Raw genomic sequence first — 22,783 nt, forward strand, 5'->3', positions numbered from 1 at the left:
GGGTAGAAGTGTCCCATGTGCCTAGTGACCATGTGCATGGGGTGGCACTGCCCCATGGTATCCCCCAGCCATGTGCCATGGGTGGCACTGCTGCAGGGTGTCCTATACCCGTATATAATGGGGTGGCACTGCCCCACAGTACCCTGTGGCCAAGAGCAATGGGGGACACCTCCACAATGCCCCACAGAGGTGTCATGGGTGGCATTGCCCTACAGCACCCCACGTCCATATCTAAGGGGGAGATGCAACCCCACAGTGCCCCATGCCCATGTGCATGGCACTGCCCCATGGTGCCCCACACCAATGGGTGACTGCCCCACAGTGCTGCAGGCACATGCCGTTGGTGGCCTGCCCCATAGTGTCCTGCTCTCCTGTGCATTGGGGTGACACTGCCCCATGGTGCTCCATGCCCCTATACCATGGGCTGGCACTTCCTTGCAGTGCCCCACAGCCGTACACCCCATGCCAGTGGCAGGGGGGTGGCACTGCCCCATGGTGCCCCATGCCCTGTCTCTTGGCAGAGGCACCACGCTTTGAGTCCATCATGGAGGACATTGATGCCCAGGAAGGGGAGACGCCACGCTTCGCTGTGGTGGTGGAGGGGAAACCGCTGCCGGACATCATGTGGTACAAGGTGGGCTGGGACCCCCCCACCCCCTTCCTGACCCACAGCCCTCCCTGACCCACACCCTCCACTGCCGCACCTGGATCACTGCATTGGGCCTTTGGGGTTGGGTTCACTCCCAGTGATGCAGGATGTGCCCCATGTCCCATCCATGGGGAAGGTCAGGGGTGCTGGGAGCTGGTCAGGGATGGGACAAGACCACTCTGATGCCCCTGTCACCCCCAGGACGGGGAGCTGCTGGAGGAGAGCAGCCACCTGAGCTTCGTGTATGAAGACAATGAGTGCTCACTGGTGGTACTGGGCGCCGCTGAGCCCGACAGCGGCGTCTACACCTGCACGGCCAAGAACCTGGCCGGGGAGGTCTCCTGCAAGGCAGAGCTGGTGGTGCGGGCAGGTACGGCCGGCCAGCCCCCTGGCCCTGGGGGGCAGAGCCTGGGTGCCCAGCTTGCCCCCCGCCAGCGCTTTTCCTTCCCCCAGCCCAGCCCACTGTTGATGCCACCATGGAGGAGGAGGCGCTGCACAAGGCGCGACGCTTGACCGACTACTACGATGTGCATGAGGAGATCGGGAGGTATGGGGCCACCAGTGCGGTGGGCAGTGGGGCACCCCGGGCACCCCAGGGACAAGGGTGCTGGAGCCAAGCTGCACCCTGGGGCTCTGACTGGTGGGGACCAAGCCCCATGGTACACCAGATCCTGATGTGCTGGGGCTGCTATCAGCCGTTGATGGATGCTTTGGTGCCAGCTCAGGGTGGGGAGCCAGGGTGGCCGGAGCAAAGCCAGGCCTGAGGTCTCTCCATGGATGGTTCTGGAGAGCTGCCAGGGCTGCAGGCAACTCCCTGTGGAGTGGGCGCCTGCCCCAACTGCTCGGGGCAAGGGAGGTCTCTTGCTCGCCCACCTTCATATCCCCCCTTGCTCTTATTGCCGCATCACAGGGGGGCTTTCTCCTACCTGAGGAGGGTGACGGAGAAGAGCAGCCGGCTGGACTTTGCTGCCAAGTTTGTTCCTGGGAGGACCAAGGCCAAGCAGTCAGCACGGCGGGAGCTGCACATCCTCTCGCAGCTGGACCACGAGCGCATCGTTTTCTTCCATGACGCCTTTGAGAAGAAGAATGCTGTCATCATGGTCATGGAGCTGTATCCTCCAGGCTCTGCTCCGGGAGCGCAGGGGAGGAGGGGAGGCTTTTGTGGGGGCAGAGCAGGTACGGAGGATCTGGGTGCTCAGGAGGATTCAGGGCCCAGTGGGACATGGAGTTTCTGTGCTCCTTGACTGGGGCCCAGCTGTGCCGAGGAAGAGCTGCTGGACAGGATGGCAAGGAAGCCCTCAGTGTGCGAGTCTGAGGTGGGTGAAACCTGGGGAGGCAAAGTGATGGGGGAGGGAGGGAGCCTGAGAACACCAGGGTCTGTCCCAGCCCAGGGACATGCAACGCTCATTGTATCAGGCTACAAAGGGGGCTACAGCCCGCATCCGCCTCTGCACAGGGCCAGCGTGGGGCCAACCCATGCTCAGGGTGCCCCCCCCCCTCCCTCTGCTCTCTTGCAGGTCCGGTCCTACATGCGGCAGGTCCTGGAGGGGATCTGCTACCTGCACCAGCACAGCGTCCTGCACCTGGACATCAAAGTGAGTGCGGGGCTCTCTGGCCCCCTCCCACCCTGCATCTGCAGGGATGGGCTCCTGCCACACTGCAGGGGGCTCAGTCCTGCTACAGGGGACATCCCTTCCCTGGGGGGAGCCCCTGCCTCCTGCCAAGCTCCCCTCTGCCCCACGCTGTCCTGTAGCCAGAAAACCTCCTGATGGCGGATTCGAGCAGCGAGCAGGTCCGGATCTGTGACTTCGGCAATGCACAGGAGCTGACACCTGAGGAGCCGCAGTACTGCAAGTATGGCACCCCCGAGTTCGTGGGCCCTGAGATTGTCAACCAGAGCCCCGTCTCCAGCGTCACTGACATCTGGTAAGGGCAGCCCCAGAATGGACAGTGGGGTCCCCACTATGCCGGGAGGGACTGGGCACCCTGGAGGGCTTGTGCTGTGCTGTAACCACACTCTCCTCTCTGTAGGCCCGTGGGAGTCATCGCCTACCTCTGGTAAGTGCCCTAGTGGGCCCCCATGGGAGGGACATCCTTCCCACCCCCTTGCCAGTTGCAGTATTGGGTCTGTGGCCATGCACATCACTCCTTGCAAAATCAGCTTCCTCCCCGGCCACTCCTGCCTCTGCCCTCCCCATGGCACCGGCGCTGGGGTCCGGGGTGCCGTCCTCGGTCCCCTGTACTTGCCATGCTGTTTCCCATGTCCCCATGGCCCAATGACAGTGTCCCCTCCTTGGCAGCCTGACGGGGATCTCCCCCTTTGTGGGGGAGAATGACAAGACAACATTGATGAACATCCGCAACTACAACGTGGCCTTCGAGGAGAGGATGTTCCAGGGGCTCACCCGGGAAGCCAAGGGCTTCGTCATCAAAGTGCTGGTCAACGACAGGCTGTGAGTGTTGCGAGTTCCCTGTCCCCTGCCCCTCTGGTGTGACCCTTGTGTTTGAGGGAGAGTGGGGCCCCTGTGCATTGGGGTGCCCAAGGGCAGGCTGGCTGCACAGCCCTGCTGAGGTGCAGCACAGGCAGCCAGACTCTCCTGCCCTTCCCCGGGCTGGCCAAAGCCCCCCAGCCCAGGCGGTTGTCACCTGGTGGTGTTGGTTCACAGGAGACCCAATGCGGAGCAGACCCTGGAGCATCCCTGGTTCAAGGTGAGCCTGGGCAGGGACCCAGCACCCAGCGGCAGCGGGGTTCCGCTGAGCCTGCTGCAGGCTCTGTGGGACACCAATGTCCCCTTGCCCCACAGACGCTGGCCAAGGGGAAGGTCATCAGCACCGATCACCTAAAGCTCTTCCTCTCCCGTCGGAAATGGCAGGTGAAGGCAGGAGCTGGGGAGGGAGGGGGGCAGGCAGGGCTGTGTGCTGGGTGGGATGGGATGATGTGCACTGGGCAGGATGATGCCATGCCACCTGCCTGGGCCTGATCCAGCCCTCTCCACCGGCTGCAGCGCTCGCAGATCAGCTACAAGTGCAACATGGTGCTGCGGCCGATCCCGGAGCTGCTGGAGGACACGTCCAACCACCTCTCCATTGCTGTGCCCCGGCACCTCAAGGAGTCACCGGCACTGTCATCCTCCTCGGACTCAGACGACCTGGATGAGCTGCCCTTCATCCCCATGCCGCATCAGGTGGAGTTCTCTGGTTCCCGCATGTCACTCAATGAGATCCCCACAGATGATGAGGCCATTGGGCCATCCGAGGGGCCGTGGCTGGAGGGAGTCACTCCGGGGGATGTTTCTGCCATGGAGTGGCAGAGCCAGGGCACGGGAAAGCCCGGGGTGGCCCTGGGGAAGCGGCCAAGAGGCTCTGGGCCACGGCGGCCGTGCGTGGAGGCGGAGGCACCTGGATCTTCTGACGAAGAAGCCCCCGAAGCCCAGAAGTGGCCAGAGTACCCCCGCAAAGCCATGAGGAAAGGCTCCAGCCTGGAGTCCCCGGGGAGTGCCCGGCGGGGAGAACTGAAGAGAGGTGGCTCAGCTGACAGTGCCCTGCTGCTCCACCAGCCCAAGGGGACTGAGGAGGGGGCTGAGGTGGGCCGGGACCCCCGCCATGCCCTGGCCAAGGCGGCCTCCATGGAGCTGCCGCGGCGGAAGGGGGTCTGGGGGGAGGACGATCATGCCCAGCGCCTGGAGCTGATGCGCCAGCGGCTGCTGCGGGGCGGCCCTGGGGATGGCAAGGTCAGTGGCCTGCGGGGTCCCCTCCTGGAGACCCTGGGGGTTGGCCCCGACAAGAAAGTCCCGCGGCCGACCCGGCTGGAGCCGCCAGTGCCAGCAGTGCCACGGCTGGTGCGGGCAGCCTCCAGCGAGGCCACCTCACCACGCCTCCTCCCCCCTGAGCACCGGCTGCAGAAGAGCAGCTCTTTCAGCCATGGGGACGCCGAGCCTGTCGTCCGGCACCGCCGCTCCGGCGCACCCCTGGAGATCCCAGTGGCCTGCCTGGAGGCCCAGCGGCTCAAGGAGTCCCCCTCACTCTCTGCCCTCTCTGACACCCGGCCCCCAGCACCACTGGATGCCCCTGGCCCACCGACCGCCCCCGTGGCAGACATCACCATCCCTCGGGCCCTCGCCACCAAGGCTGCCCTAGGGAGGAGGCGCATCCCCGAGGAGCGTGGCCAGCTCGGGGCCGGTGCAGCTGCCACCATGGAGAAGAAGCCCATGGCCAGGGGACAGGAGGAGAAGACACCCACCAAGGCCGCTGGAGCCAGCAGGGAGGGGGCTGCCAGGATGGGAGCACCCACCCCACTGCAGCCCCTGGCTCCTGGCGCCCAAACCCCCAAAACATCTTCCTACGCCAAGGTCATGCAAGCCATGGGAGCCGTGCGAAGTGGGGAACCAGCCACAGAAGAAACCCCCCAATCCCCACTGGCCACTCCTGCTGAGCCTCCCGTGCCAGCACCAGCACTGACATCAAGGAGGGAGGTGAAGCCCACCGGCTCCTCCAGTTCCCTGCTCATCCAGGACATCGACTCGGAAGAGGTCTTTGAGGCCAAGTTCAAGCGGGGCCGGGAGTCATCGCTCAGCCGGGGGCTGAAGCTTCTCACCCGCTCCCGCTCTGAGGACCGGCACCTGGCCAGCCCCCCAGCCCCCGACGAGGGTATCTACCGTCCCACTCCAGCCGGCGTGCCCCTGGAGCTGCGCAGGGACCGGCCCACTGGGCTGGCGGCCAAGTCCAAGTCAGTGCAGGACCTGCACGAGGTGGAGAAGGACAGGGGCTTCCTCCGGAGGATGTCTGTGCTCCTCAGGCGGACCCCGCCTGCTGAAAGGAAGAAGAGCAGGGGGGAGGATGGAGGTGGTGAGACCCCATCCAGTGGGCGCCGCTTCTCCTGGAGCCTGGCTCTGGGCAGCTCCAAGGACCGGAGGGACTCGGAGAGCCTCAGGTCGGAGCCCGGGGGCGGTGGGGAGAGCGAGTCTCCTGTGGTGGCCGTGCGGAGGAAGATCAGTGCCACGGTGGAGCGGGTCTCTGCGCGGCTGCGCAGCCTGTCAGACGAGCGCCCAGAGGGTGAGGGGCCCAGGGAGCTCCGCCGCACTAGCTCTGAGGGGGAGAGCCTGAGGCCGGGCCCCCCCCCAGCACCCGCACCCTCCTCTGAGTCCCTGCGCTCCGAGGACAGCACTCGCTCCTCTGCCTCTGCCAAAGGTGAGTGACGAGGGGGGTCCTGCCAGCACCTGGTGGCCCAGCCACGCTGGGCACAGTGAGCATGGCCACTCTAGCTTGGCCCGGATTTCATCTGCCCTGGGTGCCTGCAGGTGGGGGTGAGAGCCAGAAGCGGTCCCGCTGGGAGCGCTGGGGGCTCTCGCGGAGCAAGAAGGAGAAGGTGGCCTCGCAGCCCAGCATCCCCTCCAGCCTGCTGCGGGAGGAGGGACCCATCACCGGCCGGCTGCACGCGCCCAGCGAGTCAGGTAGGTGCAGCCTGGGATGGGACGAAGGGTGCGCATCGCTGCCCCAGCCTGACCCCCGCTCTGTTTTCCAGATTTCCCCCCCATTTTCCACATCAAGCTGAAGGACCAGGTGCTGCTGGAGGGCGAGGCGCTGACCCTCTGCTGCCTGCCTGCCGGCAGCCCGACCCCCAGGATCCTCTGGATGAAAGGTGGGGGGGCTGCCTGCACTGCTTTGGCGGGTGGGTGCCAGGGGGGCACTGTAGCATCCCTCTCCTCTGTTCCCCCCCCTCAGACAAGAGGTCCCTGCAGCCGGACAATGCGTTGAACGTCGTCTCCTGCAAGGATGGCCGGCAGATGCTCACCATCGCCAAGGTCTCCAGGAAGGATGCGGGGCTGTATGAGTGTGCAGCTGCCAACGCCCTGGGCACGGCCATCAGCTCCTGCACGCTGGCTGTGGCACGTAAGGAGGCATGGGGGGGGACCTCGGGGGACGGCCTCGGGGACAGAGACCCAGGCAACGTACCCCGGGGCTGGGGACCGGTCGGAGCAGGTCACTTCAGCTCTGCTCTCCGCATCTGCAAGAGACTGGAACTTCTGAGGGGGGACAGTCTGGTTTTGCATGGGCACTTCCAATATCTCTGAGTCCACGTGTTGTGCTGCCCTCACGGCACAGCATCTCTGCCCTGCCCCTAGCCAGGCACCCAGCCCACCCTGCCTGTCCCCTTGCAGGGCTCCCCGGGCGGCCGGGCACCCCGGAGATCCCCCAGAAGTACAAGAACACGGTGCTGGTGCTGTGGAAGCCCGCGGAGAGCAAAGCCCCCTGCACCTACACGCTGGAGCGCAGGCTGGATGGTACGTGGGACTGCCCCCCGTCCTGCGAGAGCTGCAGCCAGAAAGATGGGCTCCCACGGGGACACCAAGCCAGGACAGAAGTGCCCAGTGTCTTTGCTGTCCCCTGGAGGGTTCAGTGGGGTCCCGGGTCAGGGGTGGGGGACAAGGGGGCTGCCCCTGGTCTGCCCTCGCCTCACCTTGCCCCCGCGCCGGCAGGGGAGCACGAGTGGAAGATTGTCAGCACCGGCATCGCCGACTGCTACTTCAACGTGACGGACCTGCCCCCTGGAAGCGCTGCCAAGTTTCGGGTGGCCTGTGTCAACAAGGCCGGGCAGGGCCCCTACAGCACCCCCTCAGGGAAGGTGCACCTCGAGGCGGCAGGTCAGTGAGCCCTGTCCCACGGGACATGGGGCAGCCGTGGAGCTGGCTGTGGGGGAGCAGACTCTGAGATGCACTGGGGGTCCTGGAATCCCAGGGGATCTTCCCCCCAGGGCTTTAGGGAATGGGGAGGTGCTTGCACCCCACTCCTGACTTACCCCTGCCTGGCTCATACCTCCCTTTGCTCCCTGCAGATGCCCAAGCTGCCCCAGCCAAGGACGTCATTGTCTCTGTCCCTGTCCCTGTCCCTGTCCCAGAGAAGGTGGCTTCCAGCCGGTCGACCCAGACACCCGTGGAGCAGCTGGAGCCACCGACCACAGGGGCCCCCCCCACCACACCACCCCCCAAGCACAAGGGAGAAGTGCAGAAGGCAGATGGGGCAGTGCAGGAGGATGTCTCCCCCGGGGTCCTCCAGCCCCCTGCGCCCTGTGAGGAGGGGTCACAGCCGGACCCTGATCTCCCACCCGACATCACCGTCTGCGTGCCCCCGGAGCTGATGTTCACCCCTCCTCGGACTGTCGCCTCGACCCACACAGACACCCCCATCCAGGGCTCTCCTGCACCCCCCACGGACACGTCCCCCCCACCCCAGGCTCCGTCTCCTTCCAAGTTCTCCCCCATTTCCCCAGTGTCGACCACCCCTGCCTCAGCCACCACGCTCTCTCCCACCTCCAACGCCGCACCCACGAGGAAGATGCCCCCCTACATGGTCACCTCCTTCGTTTCTATGCCCCCCACATCACCCCCTGTGCAGGAGCCCCCCCCCACTGCCCCATCCTCCAAGGAGCCCTCAGCCGAGAGCGGTGTCCCAGGGGTGAAAGACAGCACGGCGCTGCGGCAGGGCGTCCCCCAGAAGCCATACACCTTCCTGGATGAGAAGGCGAGGTGAGTAGCAGTGGGATGGGACGCTCTGCCAGGGGTGTCCCCCCCCAGCACCCCATGTGGGGGATGCCGAGCGCCTCCCTGTGCCGCAGGGGCCGTTTTGGGGTGATTCGGCTGTGCAAGGAGAACGCCACGGGGAAGCACTTCATGGCCAAGATCGTGCCCTATGAGGCAGAGCGGAAGCAGAGCGTGCTGCAGGAGTATGAGATCCTCAAGGCACTGCACCACGAGCGCATCATGGCCCTGCACGAGGCGTACATCACCCCCCGCTACCTGGTGCTCATCTGCGAGAACTGTGCTGGCAAGGAGATCCTCTACAGCATTGTGGACAGGTACAGGTGGGCACAGGGCTGCCAGGGACGGCTGCCAGCACAGGGCCACCCGCTCATGCCACTTGCCCTCAGGTTTCGCTACTCAGAGGATGACGTGGTGGGCTACGTGCTGCAGCTCCTGCAAGGCCTTGAGTACCTGCACAGCCGCCGCATCGTGCACCTCGACATCAAGCCGGACAACGTCGTTGTCTCAGGCATGAACGCCCTCAAGATTATCGATTTCGGCAGCGCCCAAACCTACAACCCCCTCGTGCTGCGGCAGCTGGGGCGACGTGTCGGCACCCTGGAGTACATGTGTGAGTGGGGCACCGGAGGTGTGGTGGCGTGGGGATGGGGACAGGGACAGATCTGGGGCACACTTGTGCCTGAAGTGTGCATGTGTGCCTGTGCACTGAGGGTCTTGGGAATGGGGAGGGGTTGAGGCGTCTTTGGGGAAGCTGGGGGGCGGGATTTGGGGTGCTGGGGGTGTCTGCTGAGGGTTTCTGTAGGGTTGCTGGGCTCAGCGGGAGAGTTTGGATGCTGTGGGGCAGTTGGGGTATCCTTGGAGATACTGGGCTCTGTCAGGGTATTGGGGTGTCAGGGCAGGTTGCTGGAGGGTGCAGTGGTGGGGTGCTGGGGATGCTCTGGGTGCTGTGAGTGCTGGAGATACTGCAGGTTTTGGAGGTGCTGGGAGTGATGCAGGTGCTGGCGATGCTGTGGGTGCTGGTGATGCTGTGGGTGCTGGGTCTGGGCCCCCAGCACATATGACAGACCTGCTCCCCTGCCTGCAGCACCAGAGGTGGTGAAGGGGGACCCGGTGGGCTCCGCAGCAGATGTCTGGGGCGTTGGCGTCCTCACCTACATCATGTAAGAGAAGGGGCTGGGGGGATGAGCACCCTGAGGTGTAGTCAGCCCCACCCAGGGCTCGGTGCCATGGGGGATGCCATGCTGGTGGTGGGCTGGGGGATGCTGTAGTCCTGCAGACTGGACACGGGGATGGAGACACCCTGGGCAGCTGTGGCTGTCCCAAACCAGGGATGGGTGGGCAGGGGGGTGCCGGGTGTCCTCCCACCGCTGCCCCCCAGCCTGTGCCACCTCCTCCACCCTCTCAGGCTCAGTGGGCGGTCGCCGTTCTTCGAACTGGACCCCATCGAGACAGAGAACCGCATCCTGGCAGGGCGCTTTGATGCCTTCAAGCTGTACCCCAACGTCTCGCAGAGTGCTGCCCTCTTCATCCGCAAGGTCCTCGCTGTCCACCCCTGGTGAGTGCCTGGCCCAGCCAGGGAGGACATGTGGTCCCAGACTGCGCCTGTGACTGGGCCAGGCGAGCAGCTCCCTGCCCCATGGGGCCCCTCCAGATATCATCAGTGGGGCCCTGGGGTCCTTCCCTGCTCCTGGAGAGGGCTGGAATCTCCTGAGCCCAGGGATCCATCTCTGTTCTTGGAGAGGGCTGGGACCCCCCGAATCTTGCAGGTCAGGGGCGGTGGCCAGGTTTTGGGGGGTGCAGTGGCAGTGGGCACCCCATGGCCCCTGACACAGAGCCACCCCTGCTCCAGGAGCCGCCCCACGGTGAAGGACTGCTTTGCCAACGCCTGGCTCCAGGATGCCTATTTGATGAAGCTGCGCCGCCAGACCCTGACCTTCACCACCAACCGCCTCAAAGAGTTCCTGGTGGAGCACCAGCGGCGCCGCGGCGAGGCCGTCACCAAACACAAGGTCTTACTCCGCTCCTACCATGGTGGCCAGCCGCCAGGGCCGCAGTAGCCAGTGTCTTGGCCATGGCCACAAGGGGCCGAGGAGCCAGAGGAACATTCCAGGGGCCGCGGGACAGGGCGGCCAAGGAGGAGCTGGGACACGCTGGGATGAGCCCACGGACCTCACACGCCGTTGCCAGGGATACTGGCGGCTGGCATCATTTTGGTGGTGCCGATGGAGAGGGGAGGTGCTGCCCCAGCCGGACCGGTGGTAGGGTCTGGCAGCGAGGAGGTGGCGGGAAACCTTGCTGCGAGGAACGGAGAAAGTGGCAGAGGGTCATGAGAAGGATGGGATGGGGACAGGGGAGTGGGAGAGCAGCCGCCAGCACGCCGGCCAGCCCTGGCCACACAGGTCCCGTCAGCCGTGTGCCTTATGCCACAGCCTGCAGCTGCCCCCAGCCATGGCACGGGGGTCCCTGCGCTCCCCCCAGTTTGCACGCCAGCACCTGAGGACTGAGGCTGCTCCAGCGGTTCCTGCAGAGAGGGGCCCGCTCACAGCCCCCCATGGCCTCCCGCCAGCCGGCACAGCCTGGTCCTCATGGCTGGGATCGGGGGCCACCAGCCCCCCACCTTCCGCTCCTCCCAGCCCCGGTCCTGGCAAGCGGGTCTGTGGCCCCAGGACTGACACCGGTGCCTTCCCCGGGGCTGTTGGCTGCGCCCCACGGTGGGGCAGGGGGGCTGGCTGGCACACCCCTCCTCTTTGCAGGGGGGCACCCACGTGCCACGCACACCTCCTGCGCCTGCTCAGGCCCACGCTGCTCACACTCTGCCCGCCCGGCTCTGGCCCTCGCCCTGTGCCCTGCCGCCAGCTCGCCCGTCTGTCCCCAGATCCCCCCCCTCCACCTCCCACCCGACCCCCCAGTGCCGTGGCATAGTCCCACAGGGCCCCTGCCGAGCCCTGCGCCCCCTCCTCGCCCCCTCCCTGGCTGGTGGCAGGATGCTCCCACACGCCGAGGCGCCCTGGGCGGGGGGACGGGGGCAGCGGTTGGGCACCCGCCTTCCAGCCACCGCTGTAGCGATAGGGCTTTATTTATTTTGACTTTGGGGAGAAGGCCTCTGTCCGTCCCCATCCCTGTCCCCTCCTCTCTGCCGGGCTCCGGAGTTGCCAGCGTCCCCACGGTTTGGAGCAAGCAACGTGCCAGAGCAGCAATAAAGACCCTGAGCAGCCGCTCCCGTCTCCGTGCCTCGAGGGGAGGGGAAGGGGGGGGTGGGCAGAGCTGCCACCGCGGGCTCGGCGCCTCAGGAGGGGCCTGTCCCAACACCCAGGGACACGAAGCCAGGAAGGCGCCCAGCTGGGGCCGGGCGGGAAGGAACCTGGAGAGCTGGGAGGGGAGGGGGGGGGGGGGTGCTGGGGGAGGCCCCTGCGCACGCGCAGCCTGTCGCCCTGCGGCGCGCCCCAGCAGGCAGCGCCCCGCCAGCGCTCGCGGGCACGCGCACGCGGCGGCTCCTTGCAGCGCCCCGCCCACCGCCCCGCCCCTGCAACGCGCGGGCGGGCACGCGCAGGCGCCTCCCGCCGCTCGGCGCCCCCTGGCGGTTGGGTCGGGCCCGGCAGCGCCGCCCGGCGGGTGCCGCGGGGAGGGGACGAGCCGCCCGGCGCGCTGACGTGTCCCGGCCACGTGTGCGGAAGCGGCGGCGGGCCCGGGCCGGGCTGCGGGGGCCGCCGGAGCGGAGCGGAGCGGAGCGGAGCCGCCATGCCGCTGAAGGCGGTGATCCTCATCGGGGGCCCGCAGAAGGGTAAGTGCGCCGCGCCCCGCCGGGCGTCCCGCCGGCGCCAGGCCCCGCCGACCCCCCGCTCTGCTCCGCAGGGACCCGGTTCCGGCCGCTGTCCTTCGAGGTGCCCAAGCCGCTCTTCCCCGTGGCCGGGGTGCCCATGGTGCAGCACCACATCGAGGCCTGCGCCAAGGTACTGGGGGGCCGGGGCTGGGGGGCCGCGGCCGGGCCAGGGCCACCCTCCCCACTCTGCCCCCTCCCTCCATCCCCCCCCAGGTGCCCGGCGTGAAGGAGATCCTGCTGATGGGCTTCTACCAGCCCCACGAGGCCCTCAGCCGCTTCCTGGTGTCGGCGCAGCAGGAGTTCAAGATCCCCATCAGGTGGGCAGGAACTCTTGCACCCCTGGGGTACCCTCGGCGGCACAGTTTGGCTCAGCCCCTCACCTGCCTCCACTGGGCTGGCAGCCCCCAGCCAGCACCTGGGCTGGCCCTGTCCCACCATGGCCTCCAGCGTTAGCTCTGCCAAATTTCCCTTGCCCTGGGCCCTGCCTTGGCTAGTTCCTGCTCCAAAGATGCCTCTCCAGCACAGCTCTGAGCTGCCATAGCTTTCCACCCCTCTGCCAAACATCTATGTGAGTCCTGTCGCTGTATGGCAGGATTATGTCTCTCCAGCCCCTGCCCGTCCATCCCTGCCCTGCTGCTGGTTGGTGTCAGCAGACACCCCCTTCTCTAAGCCCTCGCTTTTCCCTGCTTGGCTCACAGGTACCTCCAGGAGTATGCGGCGCTGGGCACGGGTGGTGGCATCTATCACTTCCGAGACCAGATCCTGTCAGGTGGTGCTGAGGCCTTCTTTGTCCTCAATGCGGACGTGTGCTCAGAGTTCCCCTTGCAGGAGATGCTGGAGTTTCGGCAGCAGCACGGGGATGCGCACAGCTTTGTCATTCTGGGTACCACAGTGAGTGGCAGTGCTGGGGAGCAGAGGAGCAGTGGTGCTCTGCCGTGGGCTTGTCGAGAAGCCAGTGGCTCCAGTGGTGGATGGGTCCCTGGGTGTGAGCTCCAGATCTCGTCTGCTCTGCTGCTCCACCATTGCTAACACATCCTTGTTCCGCAGGCCAACAGGACGCAGGCGCTGAATTACGGCTGTATCGTGGCAAACGCAGACACACAGGAGGTATTGAGGGCCTCAGGGAGCTGGGAGCAGTGTGGGCAGCAGGTGCTGCACTGTCCGTGTGGGCGCGTGTTGCCAGCCTGCCACAGAGGGTGTGACGCCGGGTGTGGGGGCTGCACCTCGGGACTCGCGTCTCTTCCTTCGCCTCCAGGTCCAGCACTACGTGGAGAAGCCCAGCACCTTTGTCAGTGAGATCATTAACTGTGGCATCTACCTGTTCACACCTGCCATCTTCCAGCACATCGGTGAGGTCTTCCAGAGGAACCAGCAGGAGCTAGTGCTGTGAGTGCCTCTCTCTGCCCCACGTCCCTCCCACCCCACTGCTTCCCAAGGCTGCAGCGGCACGCTCATCCTCCATTCTTTCTCTATCTTCTCTCCTCCTCTGCCATCACTCACTTGTTTCCTGGTCCTGCACCAGCTGTCCTTACCTTGGGTAAGTCTCCCTCTGTGTCTGCACTGGCTGCTCTCTGGTCTGGATCGTCCCTGGCAGTAACGCATGCTTTCCTCCCTGCTCCAGGCCACTCTGCAAGGCTGCTCTTTCCTCTGCTCCCCTCCTGGCCAGCTTGAGACTCCCCCTCTCCCGTCCTCTCCTCCCAACCCATCCTCATTCAGCTCGGGACAAGGGGCTGAGCAAGCCCATCACCTGGGAATGCTCTGCTCCCCCCTCCAGCTCTTTGCACCAGCCAGCCTGTCACCTGACATCTCTGCCACTACCCAAGCAAAAATCCAGCTGTACAGGGCTGTGTCACTCATATACCCACCTGGACTGGGTGGGGCTCTTGTACCATCAACTTCTGGCTCAGAGCTTATTTCAGCTGGCAGAGCCCCATCCCTCTGCTGCGCTGGGGCTCGGTGGGGCTGGGCAGGCCTAGCCTGACAGCTGGGGCTATCCCCACCTTTGGGGAGAAGTGCATGGCAAGGTAGGAGCCTAGGGTCGCCGGAGCCCCTGGATTTGAGGAGGGTAGCTGCTGAGATCCCTGGCTGAGACTGTGACTTGGGTGGGTGTCTAATGGGCCTCTCACTTGCAGAGAGGAGAGTTCCAATGGCTGGCAGCGTGCAGAAGTGATCCGGCTAGAGCAGGATGTTTTCACGGCGCTGGCTGGGAGCGGCAAACTCTACGTCTACAAAACTGATGGCTTCTGGAGCCAGATCAAGTCAGCAGGGTAAGGGCTGGGGCTAGAGCTGGTGCAGCAGGAGCATCAAGCAATCTGTACCGGGGATGGGAGAGGAATGTGCCCAGGCAGGGCCCTGGGGGTGGGGTTGCTGAATTCGGACCCTTCTCTGTCCTGGTAGTGCCAAAGAGGCAGTGACAGTCTTGCTTTTCCTCCCCCAGCTCTGCTATCTACGCCAGCCGCCTTTACCTGAACCAGTACAGCAAAAGCCACCCCGAGAGGCTGGCCCAGAACAAACCTGGAGGCCCTATCATCCGAGGTACCTCTTTGCCACCCCTCCCCACCTTGGGGGCTGCCTGGGGAGGCGGTGGGACCCACAGGCAGGACCTCCCCTGATCCGAGAGGCAGGTGCTCCTGTGAGCTGCCTCCCCTGACGCAGCTGCCTTGTGTTGCAGGGAATGTGTACATCCACCCCACGGCCTCCATCGACAGCACGGCAGTGGTGAGTGTGGGCCCAGGGGGCCCTGCGGCAGGGTGATGCTTGGGGGTGTTGAGGGTGCTGTTGCCCTCGACCTCATCACCTCCCTCTATCCTCACAGCTGGGCCCCAACGTCTCCATTGGGGAGGGGGTGACGGTGGGAGCTGGTGTGCGCGTGCGAGAGTCCATCGTCCTGCACGGCGCCTCACTCCATGTAAGTAAGGCTTGCCTGGAGGTGTGGCTGTCAACTCCTACCCCTTGCAAGGAGGCAGCAGCACCTTTCACTGCCCTCTCCTTGGCCCCAGGACCACACCTGTGTCCTCAATACCATCGTGGGCTGGGACAGCACCATCGGGCGCTGGGCCCGGGTTGAAGGAACGCCCAGTGACCCCAACCCCAACGATCCCTATGCCAAGATCGACAGTGAGACCCTTTTCCGGGACGGGCGCCTCACGCCATCCATCACAATCCTGGGTATGTCCCAGCTCCCCCCCAGCCACTGCAGCCCTGCCAGTGGGGCAGACTCTCTCCCTTCTTGCGAACCCCCTTGTGCTCTCCCCACAGGCTGCAGCGTCACTATCCCAGCTGAGGTAGTTATTCTCAACTCCATCGTCCTTCCTCACAAGGAGCTGAGCCGCAGCTACAAAAACCAGATTATCCTGTGAGTCAGTGGCTCGCTGGGTTGGGGGGCCCAGCACCAGCCACCCACTCCCTGCTGTGCCCCACAGCAAGAGCCTGTGCTGAGACTTCATCTCCTGGGAGGTTCCCAGCACCCCCAGGGGGTAAGGTGCAGGCCAGGAGCCCTGCAAGTGCCTGACTCCTATTCCAGAGATTAAAGCTGGTGAGCATCAGCCTCGCATGCTGCTTCTCTTGCAGCCCAGGGACCAGCCCTGGGACGGGGTGAAGGCTTCAGGAACAGCATGTGGCCCTGGCACTAGGCTGCACGCCTGTGCAGGGAGCCCTGGGCTGAGGCTGTTGAGGGAGCACTTGCTGCCTGCAGCATCTTGGGTCCAGCTTTGGGTCTTTCTCCAACAAAGGGCACTACCAGCACCATCTTGCCGCCCCTCACCAGGCTCTCCCTGCATCAGTTGCTGTCTGCAAGACCCTGGAAGGTCTTGGCCCATCTCAGAGACCAGGGAGCTTTGAATCTGCCTGTCCTGCAGCAGCAGCTGGTTGTGAGGATCCCAGTTCCAGCAGTGGGATTGCAACAGCACCGGGCTGTCCTAAGGGCACTGGCACACAGGGCTGGGTCGGACAGGCAGGCTGCTGGCCCTGGAGGGAGCTGCAAAAGCTCAGTATGAGCCAGGAGAGCTGTCAGCCCTGCCGAGCCTGCTCCTGTCAGGCTGAGACCTGCACAGGCTGCCTAGGCAGGGCTCAGGATGATGGCAGCGGGCCCCTGCCACCCCGGTGGGACAACAGCCTCCTCTGCACCAACATGGGTGCAGCTTGGAGGGGCTCACTGCATGTCTTCCCCTCTCACCAGCCACATCCCCAGGGCACCAGAGCAATCAACTTGCATGCAGGTGGCAGAGATCTACTGCCTCATTGTCTCAAAACAAAACATTTTTATTGAAGGCAGCTCCCTGCTGATCCTGGCACAGTCTGTTCTATGGTAACCAACATTGCCCTTTATCCACTTACCTCACCATCTTTGCCTCTGGTTTTGGAGCTCTCTGCTAAAGCCCTGCACTCCACTGAGGGCCCCATCACACCTCTTACCTTCAAGCAAGGCACTGCATTAGGGATTCTCCATCCATCCAGTACCACCCCAGCTCGATGGATTTGCAGCAAATCCTTGCTCCCAGCCCTGTGCCTTCCTGTGCCAGTTCTCCTGTGGTCCTGGGCGGGGATTAGCTGTTCCTTGGCTTTAAGCACATTAAACTACTTCAGTTTTGCCTCTGCCTTGGATGTGCTAATTTCCTTGCCGACTGGCAAACACCCTGTGCTGGGGGAAACTGAGCCAGAGTACTTGCTTGCAGGATTGTACATGAATTTTCTCGTATGTCCCACATCTGGCCTGGCTTTTAGTATGGACAAAGGTTTCTTGGCTGCTGGACGTGGCCCTAGGGCAGTTCTCAGCCCTGTTGTGTAATGCCCCTTTGCCTAAGCTCCCCTGGTAGTGGCTGTCCCTTGTGTAGAGTTATCTGGGGGACAAGCCCTTCCTGGGCTCTTGTGCCATTACAGCTTCATCCTGCTTCCCCCTCTTGGCAGGAGAGAGCTGTGCATCCCAGCCCTGCTTGGGCTTTGCAGCTCCAGCTCCGGGGCTGGAGGGGAGGAAGGAGTTAAAGGGGCCTCCGCTGAGGTGCCAGGAAGTCTGGAAACGCTTTAATAAGCTTGTCCTGCCCTGAGCAGCAGCAGCAGCTCTGATTACTTGAGGCCAACATCTGGGCTGAAAGAGGGGCCTCCCGCATCCTGGGCTCCAGGGCAGGGAGAGGAGGGCTCTGCCTGCCCTCCCCTCCCCAGCAAACGCAGGGGTTTTGGGGAGCACAGCTCACCCTTGCTGTCAGTACAGGTCTTGTCTGCCACTCAGCCAGGCTCTATCATGCCAGTCAGCCCCAAACCCTGGCACCCTGGCAGCAGCAGGGAGGGACAAACAGCAGCCACAGCCAACCTTGTTTTGCTGCAAAAAATTTAATACAAACCAGGCCTTAAGTACAGCGCTGGGACTGTGTCTCCACCCCTACAGCTGGGCAGAGCCAGCCCTGCTCCCCAGTCCCCAGGGAAGCAGAGCAGGGCTTGGAGCTGGGCACCACCAGCCCACGGGCAGCTGCCTGGTCCCGCAGGCTTTGCTCCTCTGGTGCCAGCTCCATGTCCCCGGGGACCCGCTGCCACAGGCTACACGGGAGAAGGGAAGAACCGGCCCACATTCCTCGGGGCTGGCCCCTGCCTGCATGGGGAGAGATGAGTCAGGGGTGCAAAGCGAGCTCCCCTGGGCCCCCCACCCACACCCGGCAGCACTCACAGGGGCCGGGTGGCTGTGCCCACGCAGCTCCGCAGGGTGCTGGGGAGGCAGCAGGTGCCAGCTGGGCTCAGCTGGCCCGGCTTGGGCTCCAGGGAGGTGATGGGGCGGAAGAGTGGCTCTGCAGGACAGAGTGGGGGACGCCTATCACACCCCAGCCCAGCTGCAGGCACCCAGGACCCGTCAGCAGCCACGGGGTAAGGGCAGGGAGGGGACCAGGGCTCCTGTGCCTCACCGTGTTCACCCCCCGGGGCTGGCATTGGCACCAAGTTCTCCTGCTCTGTCCCCAGGAAGCCTCTCCAGAAGTCAGGTGGCAGCGAGAGGAGCCGAGCCAGCACCTGGGCAGGGAGGGATGAAGGATGGGGATACTCACGACACCCGGGGTACACCCCGCACCTCAGGGACCCCCTCACCTTGCACTGCCGTGGCGTGTCCTCCATGATGGCGAGCGGCGTGGGGTTGGCCGAGCTGTGTCCCACCAGTGTGGGACCAAACACACGGGACAGGTTGAGGACATCCATCTTGCAGTCAGGGCTGTGCGACACCCTGGGAGGTGGGACGGTGTGAGCATGCTGCCCCCCGCCAAGGGCACCCCCATCCTCAGCCCAGCTTCCCTGCTCTGAGGCACAGAGCCAGGGCGAGGGACAGAGACCTGGGACATGGGGACAGACCCATAGGACCCTGTGCCAGGATGAGCCCCTCACCTGAGCAGGTGCAGCATGAGGAAGGCCAGGGTGTCCCTGTTGGCTGGGGGCAGCTTGCTCACCACGTGGCGCAGGGCTGTGCTGCAGGCAGCATCGTCCGGGATGTCTGTGGCAGCACCAGGGAGCAGTGTTAGGGGATGAGCAGCCCTTTCCCCCCGTGCCCCAATGCAGGACCCCCACTCACCAGCAGCCTGCAGGAAGGCAGGGTGGAGGCTGAAGGTGACCAGCGGCTCCTTGAGCCCCCGCAGAAAGTCCTTGAGCACCCCACACACCACATGGATGTCAGCCACGCTGCCGAGGGCGGGGAGCGTGCCCCCGGCCCGCAGCAGCCTCCGCTTCCACTCCCGCACCAGCTGCTCTGTGCCCGGCACCCGGTAGAGCCCTGTCTGGGGCACAGGGAGAGGGGCTCAGCCCCACAGGGACCATGGCATCGCCACCCCCACCGCCCTGGCCCCTACCTCTGTCAAGCCTCGTCTCTCCACCTCGGTCACACACTGCACCACCAGCGCGGGCACCAGGGGCGGCATGGGGGGAGCAAAGTCAGCCAGCACGCCCTGGGGAGGACAACATCGACCCACTCTGTGCCCGCACTCAGCCCTGCGGCCGGGGCGAGCAGAGTCCCAGCATCCCAGGACCGATAGCCCAGTGGCCCCACAGGGACATGGAGCAGCCCCCAAGCACCGCAGTGCCCCCCCCTTACCTCACGGGGCCAGGCGTGGTGGCGAGGCCGTGGTGTGCAGGGGCTGGGGCACTGCTCCCGGCACTTGGGGTGCAGCAGCAGCTGGCACTGGCGACACTTGATGGCAGCCTTCCCAAAGCGGATGCGGGAGCCGCAGGCACCGCATGGCTCAGGGCGGATCACCTGGAGAGGGGGAGCAGGGTCAGGGACCCCCTTCTTGCAGATACCCAGTACCACCCCTTCATCCCCCCCAAACCAGCCTCCACTGCCTCTATCCATCCCCTGGGCAGAGCTGGGCTGAGGGGGGATGGAGAAGAGCTTTGCCCCCCCAGACCCGATCCCCTGCCCAGCTCCTTTCTCCATAGCAGCCAAGAAGAAGGAGAGAGGTTGGGACACACACCGTTTTGGAGGTGAACTGGTGCTGGAGTGGTGGGAGGCCCTGTGGAGGCGAGGTGAAGGGGGTTGGTGCTGGCTGCCCCATGGAGCCAGCCTCAGTGTGGCTCTCCTGCCCCGGGGCACGGCAGCCCAGATCATCGCTGGTGCCCCACACTGTGGTCAGCTCTGCAGAGAGAGGAGGCAATGGAGGGGGCCCAAAAGGCAAATCACCCCAGCTCCTGGCTGGGATGTGGGGAAGCTTCCCATCTCCAGTGGCATTTGGCATGTCCAGATGACCACTGTACCCCCATGGTGAGGGCAAGCATCCCCCAGCAGATCCCCCCCCCTCCCCTGGGACAGCAGCACCCCGAGGCTGGTCTCACACCACCCACAAGCCCCCTCTTCAGCCCTTCCCATGACCTGCACGCATGGAGACACGATGTCCCTGGCGAGAGCGGCGTCGTGGCACCAGAGCAGTGGGCAGAAGGCTGCCAGCAGGGCCTGGGGCCTCGGCAGCAGCGGGCACAGGGGGGACACTCGCCTGCTGAGATTGGGGGTAGTGAGAACGTGCCTGGCTGCAGCCCCACAGTGCTCCAACATCTCCCCATGAGCTCTGCTCCACCTGCTCCCCATCCCTGCGGTTGGGCACAGCCAGGGATGCTGACACCATGGGTATGGGGAGATACAGGCACCCAGAGGGGACAGCTGAGCACCTCCAGACCCCAGAGCACCCTCAGGCCCGCAGGTGTGTGAGGACTGAAGGTTGTAGCATTGCCTTCTGGCACTGGGGCAGCCCATGCACCCCATCCCTGCCCAGGGAGCGCTGCAGTCCCTACTCACGGCATTGTGGGGTACCACGGAAGAACGGTGCCGCTTCGCCACCACCACGGGGCCAATCTGAGGGGCCAGGGACACGCGCTGGGGACAGAAAAGATGGGGTAAAGGGTAGGCAGGGACAGTCTTCCTGACTCTGCACCCCCCACCCCAGAGCACTCAAGCTAAGTGGTCTCAGCCCCACAAAAGGTGGGCACTGTGGGGACCCACAGGGACTCAGGCCCCGCCACCTGGGTCGGAGCCAGCCCTGGGGCTAGGGGAGGCCAGGCCAGGCCTGCAATGCAGAGGTGTGAGTGGAGCGGGGTGTGGGATGCCCGCACGTGGGGATGAATTATTGAGGAGACCTGCTGGGCCACGGTGGAGGGTAATGGAGTTTCTATTGATCGCGGGAGGTTTGCTGAGAGACAACGTTCCCAGCCCAGCATCAATAAATTAACCCCCCTGCCAGGCTCCTTGCAGCCTCCTGTGATGGGATGGAGAAGTATCTGGGCGCCCTAACCCTGCGTGGCCCAGGGCCAGCACCCCAGCCTGGGCTGCCGACCTGTGTGGGCAGAGGGTCCCAGGGGCACAGTGCAGGAGAGCAGAGCAGACCCGGGGGATCCTCACCCACGCAGGGGCATAGACCCCCCTCAGGACCAGCCCCCACAAGCTGCCACCTCCCAGCATTTCCCTCATACCTGCCTCTCCTGGGCTTTGCGCTTCAGGGTCCGCACCACCGTCATATCAACATCCTGAAAGGCAGTGGAGAGGCTGGAGTTGGCAGGACTGCACAGGGCTGGGGGCACCCCCAGCAACCATGCTCCAGCTCCGGCAGCAGCCCAGGGCATCCCGCCCCTAAACACGGCCATGCAAAGGGGCTGCCCCACTGCAGGAGCGGGGAAAACCTGCCCCATCACTGCTGGAGAGAAGGTGAACCCTGGGACTTGCAACAGGTCGTGCCTTACCACATCATCCTCTGTGCGGTCATAGCTGATGTCCGAGTGGGACAGGAGGGACTGGCAGGACTCATGCACTGCAGACGACCTGTGGAACGAGCTGGGGGTCAGCCCGGCTGGGGCAACCCACCCCCCAGCCAGCATCTACTTGTACAGCCACTCCTGAGAGCCCTGAGCTGGCACCTCTGCAGAGCCCAAGCATCCTTGTGCCCACCCAGCCCCTCGAGCCCAGCAGAGGTGAGGGGGAGAGGGGCACAGCCGAGTCCAGGGCTGCCCATGGGCTGGGACAAGGACCACCAGCCCTGCTCACCTCCTGCCCGGCGCCTGGGCCGCCCCGAGGCGCCGGCCGGCCAGGGCACTGAGGACAGAGCACTGCTCCCCACTCAGCACCCTGCTGCCCCACGGCTCCCGCATCAGGGACTCGAAGACCAGCTGAAGTTTGCGCTCCTGCAAGTGAAACAGGGTGGTGGTGAGCGGGCTGGGATCCCCGCAGCCAGCCCAAGGGGGTGCCCCTGTGGCCAGCCCCCACGACCTGCTTCTCCAGCTCAGCCTCTGCCCGGTGCCGCTTCTTCATCTCCACCTCCACCTGGTTCCGGGCGTGTTTGAGCTTCACCTCCAAGGCCGCCCGCTCGGCTTCCACACGGGCCAGCTGCTCCTGGGCCCGTCGCCCGTCCTGCTCCAGGCGGCAGCATCTCTGGCGTGTCGCCTCGAAGCACCGAGCGATCTGGATGTAGTCTGGGGGCAACACAAGTGGGTGGCCAGCCGGGATGGGGGGACCAGCCCCCAGCTCCCCCAGCCCCCACTGGGGGCAGAGCCGAGGGTCCAGGCTGTGCTCACCCACCTTCCTCCACGCTGCCGCCGAGCTCCAGCAGCTGCAGCGCCTGCTCCAGCCGAGCCAGGAGCCACCCGTAGCGCTGCCGCAGCATCCCGCCGCCCTGCGACGGGCCGGGACCCCCCCGCTCCTTCCCACCCCTCCCGGGGACCCCCCACAGCTCCCGCCCCACGCTCTTCGCCGGCCGCCGGGATCCGCCGCGCGCCCCCGGGACGGCGCAGGCTCCGGGGGCGAGGGGCCCTCCCGGCCGGCCTATGTGGGCCGGGGGCCGGGGTGGAGCCCGTCCCGGCTCCGCCTCCCGCCGCCACCGGGGTCCGACCCGCCGCCCCGACGGCTCCCGGCGCGGGGGAGCCCTCCCGGGAGCCTTGGGCGTAGGGTGCCCTGGGGTGCAGGGCAAGAGCCCGGGGTAGGATGAGGGTGCTGGGGGGGGGGGGTGGTGTGTCGCCTTTGGGGGTGGGCTGCCCAGGCACCGGGGGTACCTGATGAGAGCACCTGAGGCGTGCAGGCGCGGTGGGTGCGGGGTGTTCTGGGGGTGCAGGGGCGTCGGACGGGAGCACCGGGCGCGGGGTGCACTGGGGGGGTGCAGGGGTGCGGGAGGGGGCTGGCTCTCGGCACCGCGTCCCACAGCCCCGCTTCCCGGGAGCGGTGTGGGGGGGAGCCGGAGGAGCCGGCAGAGCCGGGGTCCTTGTCCGCTGCCCCCCCAGCCCTGCGCCCCGCATGCAAAGCGGCGGGCGGCGGGGGCCCCCGGCTGCCTGGGGCGGTGG

The 22,783-nt window shown here is 65.5% G+C and overlaps 3 protein-coding genes across 8 annotated transcripts in view; 2 read left to right on the forward strand and 1 right to left on the reverse strand.

The window, feature by feature from the left end:
• SPEG (striated muscle enriched protein kinase) overlaps positions 1-11,402 on the forward strand; it is a 39,902-nt gene extending 28,500 nt beyond the window's left edge. For all 5 annotated transcript variants that reach the window (XM_074828920.1, XM_074828921.1, XM_074828922.1 and 2 more), the window contains 23 exons: positions 522-634; positions 851-1,019; positions 1,103-1,196; positions 1,560-1,760; positions 1,905-1,965; positions 2,167-2,244; positions 2,403-2,575; positions 2,681-2,707; positions 2,950-3,102; positions 3,316-3,358; positions 3,454-3,522; positions 3,655-5,836; positions 5,947-6,099; positions 6,171-6,287; positions 6,371-6,538; positions 6,808-6,930; positions 7,126-7,290; positions 7,482-8,172; positions 8,262-8,501; positions 8,574-8,797; positions 9,272-9,347; positions 9,593-9,742; positions 10,037-11,402. In XM_074828920.1, the coding sequence (XP_074685021.1) occupies positions 522-634; positions 851-1,019; positions 1,103-1,196; positions 1,560-1,760; positions 1,905-1,965; positions 2,167-2,244; positions 2,403-2,575; positions 2,681-2,707; positions 2,950-3,102; positions 3,316-3,358; positions 3,454-3,522; positions 3,655-5,836; positions 5,947-6,099; positions 6,171-6,287; positions 6,371-6,538; positions 6,808-6,930; positions 7,126-7,290; positions 7,482-8,172; positions 8,262-8,501; positions 8,574-8,797; positions 9,272-9,347; positions 9,593-9,742; positions 10,037-10,244 (5,678 nt within the window). In that variant the 3' untranslated portion in view covers positions 10,245-11,402. The remainder of the gene's footprint in view (positions 1-521; positions 635-850; positions 1,020-1,102; positions 1,197-1,559; positions 1,761-1,904; positions 1,966-2,166; positions 2,245-2,402; positions 2,576-2,680; positions 2,708-2,949; positions 3,103-3,315; positions 3,359-3,453; positions 3,523-3,654; positions 5,837-5,946; positions 6,100-6,170; positions 6,288-6,370; positions 6,539-6,807; positions 6,931-7,125; positions 7,291-7,481; positions 8,173-8,261; positions 8,502-8,573; positions 8,798-9,271; positions 9,348-9,592; positions 9,743-10,036) is intronic.
• Positions 11,403-11,851: 449 nt separating this feature from the next.
• On the forward strand, positions 11,852-16,603 carry GMPPA (GDP-mannose pyrophosphorylase A). 2 transcript variants are annotated; one of them, XM_074828925.1, is made up of 12 exons: positions 11,852-11,968; positions 12,040-12,137; positions 12,221-12,324; positions 12,706-12,898; positions 13,055-13,114; positions 13,263-13,393; positions 14,140-14,274; positions 14,445-14,542; positions 14,679-14,725; positions 14,823-14,915; positions 15,007-15,175; positions 15,266-16,603. In XM_074828925.1, exons 1-12 carry the CDS (start codon positions 11,926-11,928, stop codon positions 15,364-15,366), a joined length of 1,272 nt encoding a protein of 423 aa, XP_074685026.1. In that variant the 5' UTR covers positions 11,852-11,925; the 3' UTR covers positions 15,367-16,603. The 2 variants fall into 2 exon arrangements, with proteins under 2 accessions (XP_074685026.1, XP_074685027.1); XM_074828926.1 differs by lacking the exon at positions 12,040-12,137 and having other exon boundaries at positions 11,882-11,968.
• Positions 16,604-17,536: 933 nt separating this feature from the next.
• On the reverse strand, positions 17,537-22,113 carry LOC141924940 (rac GTPase-activating protein 1-like). The gene is made up of 16 exons (XM_074828272.1): positions 22,029-22,113; positions 21,720-21,922; positions 21,498-21,634; positions 21,197-21,275; positions 20,930-20,983; positions 20,259-20,336; positions 19,839-19,959; positions 19,444-19,661; positions 19,065-19,226; positions 18,823-18,918; positions 18,549-18,750; positions 18,365-18,470; positions 18,074-18,206; positions 17,896-17,998; positions 17,664-17,781; positions 17,537-17,588 (listed from the first exon to the last, which is right to left on the reverse strand). Exons 1-16 carry the CDS (start codon positions 22,111-22,113, stop codon positions 17,537-17,539), a joined length of 1,947 nt encoding a protein of 648 aa, XP_074684373.1.
• Positions 22,114-22,783: the final 670 nt, after the last annotated feature.

Source organism: Strix aluco, chromosome 6, assembly GCF_031877795.1.
Source record: "Strix aluco isolate bStrAlu1 chromosome 6, bStrAlu1.hap1, whole genome shotgun sequence".
NCBI lineage: Eukaryota > Metazoa > Chordata > Aves > Strigiformes > Strigidae > Strix > Strix aluco.

What these genes read in the sequence shown, in the direction of transcription:
- LOC141924940 (XM_074828272.1), bottom strand. Translation starts at nt 22,113, where the DNA reads ATGCTGCGGCAGCGCTACGGGTGGCTCCTGGCTCGGCTGGAGCAGGCG. An exon ending in CGGCGGCAGCGTGGAGGAAG is followed by an intron (nt 21,923 to 22,028) that starts GTGGGTGAGCAC and finishes TGTTGCCCCCAG; the next exon opens with ACTACATCCAGATCGCTCGG. An exon ending in GGCACAGCCACCCGGCCCCT is followed by an intron (nt 17,589 to 17,663) that starts GTGAGTGCTGCC and finishes CTCCCCATGCAG; the next exon opens with GCAGGGGCCAGCCCCGAGGA.
- GMPPA (XM_074828925.1), top strand. Translation starts at nt 11,926, where the DNA reads ATGCCGCTGAAGGCGGTGATCCTCATCGGGGGCCCGCAGAAGG. An exon ending in AGCCAGATCAAGTCAGCAGG is followed by an intron (nt 14,275 to 14,444) that starts GTAAGGGCTGGG and finishes TTCCTCCCCCAG; the next exon opens with CTCTGCTATCTACGCCAGCC. An exon ending in GCCATCCATCACAATCCTGG is followed by an intron (nt 15,176 to 15,265) that starts GTATGTCCCAGC and finishes CTCTCCCCACAG; the next exon opens with GCTGCAGCGTCACTATCCCA.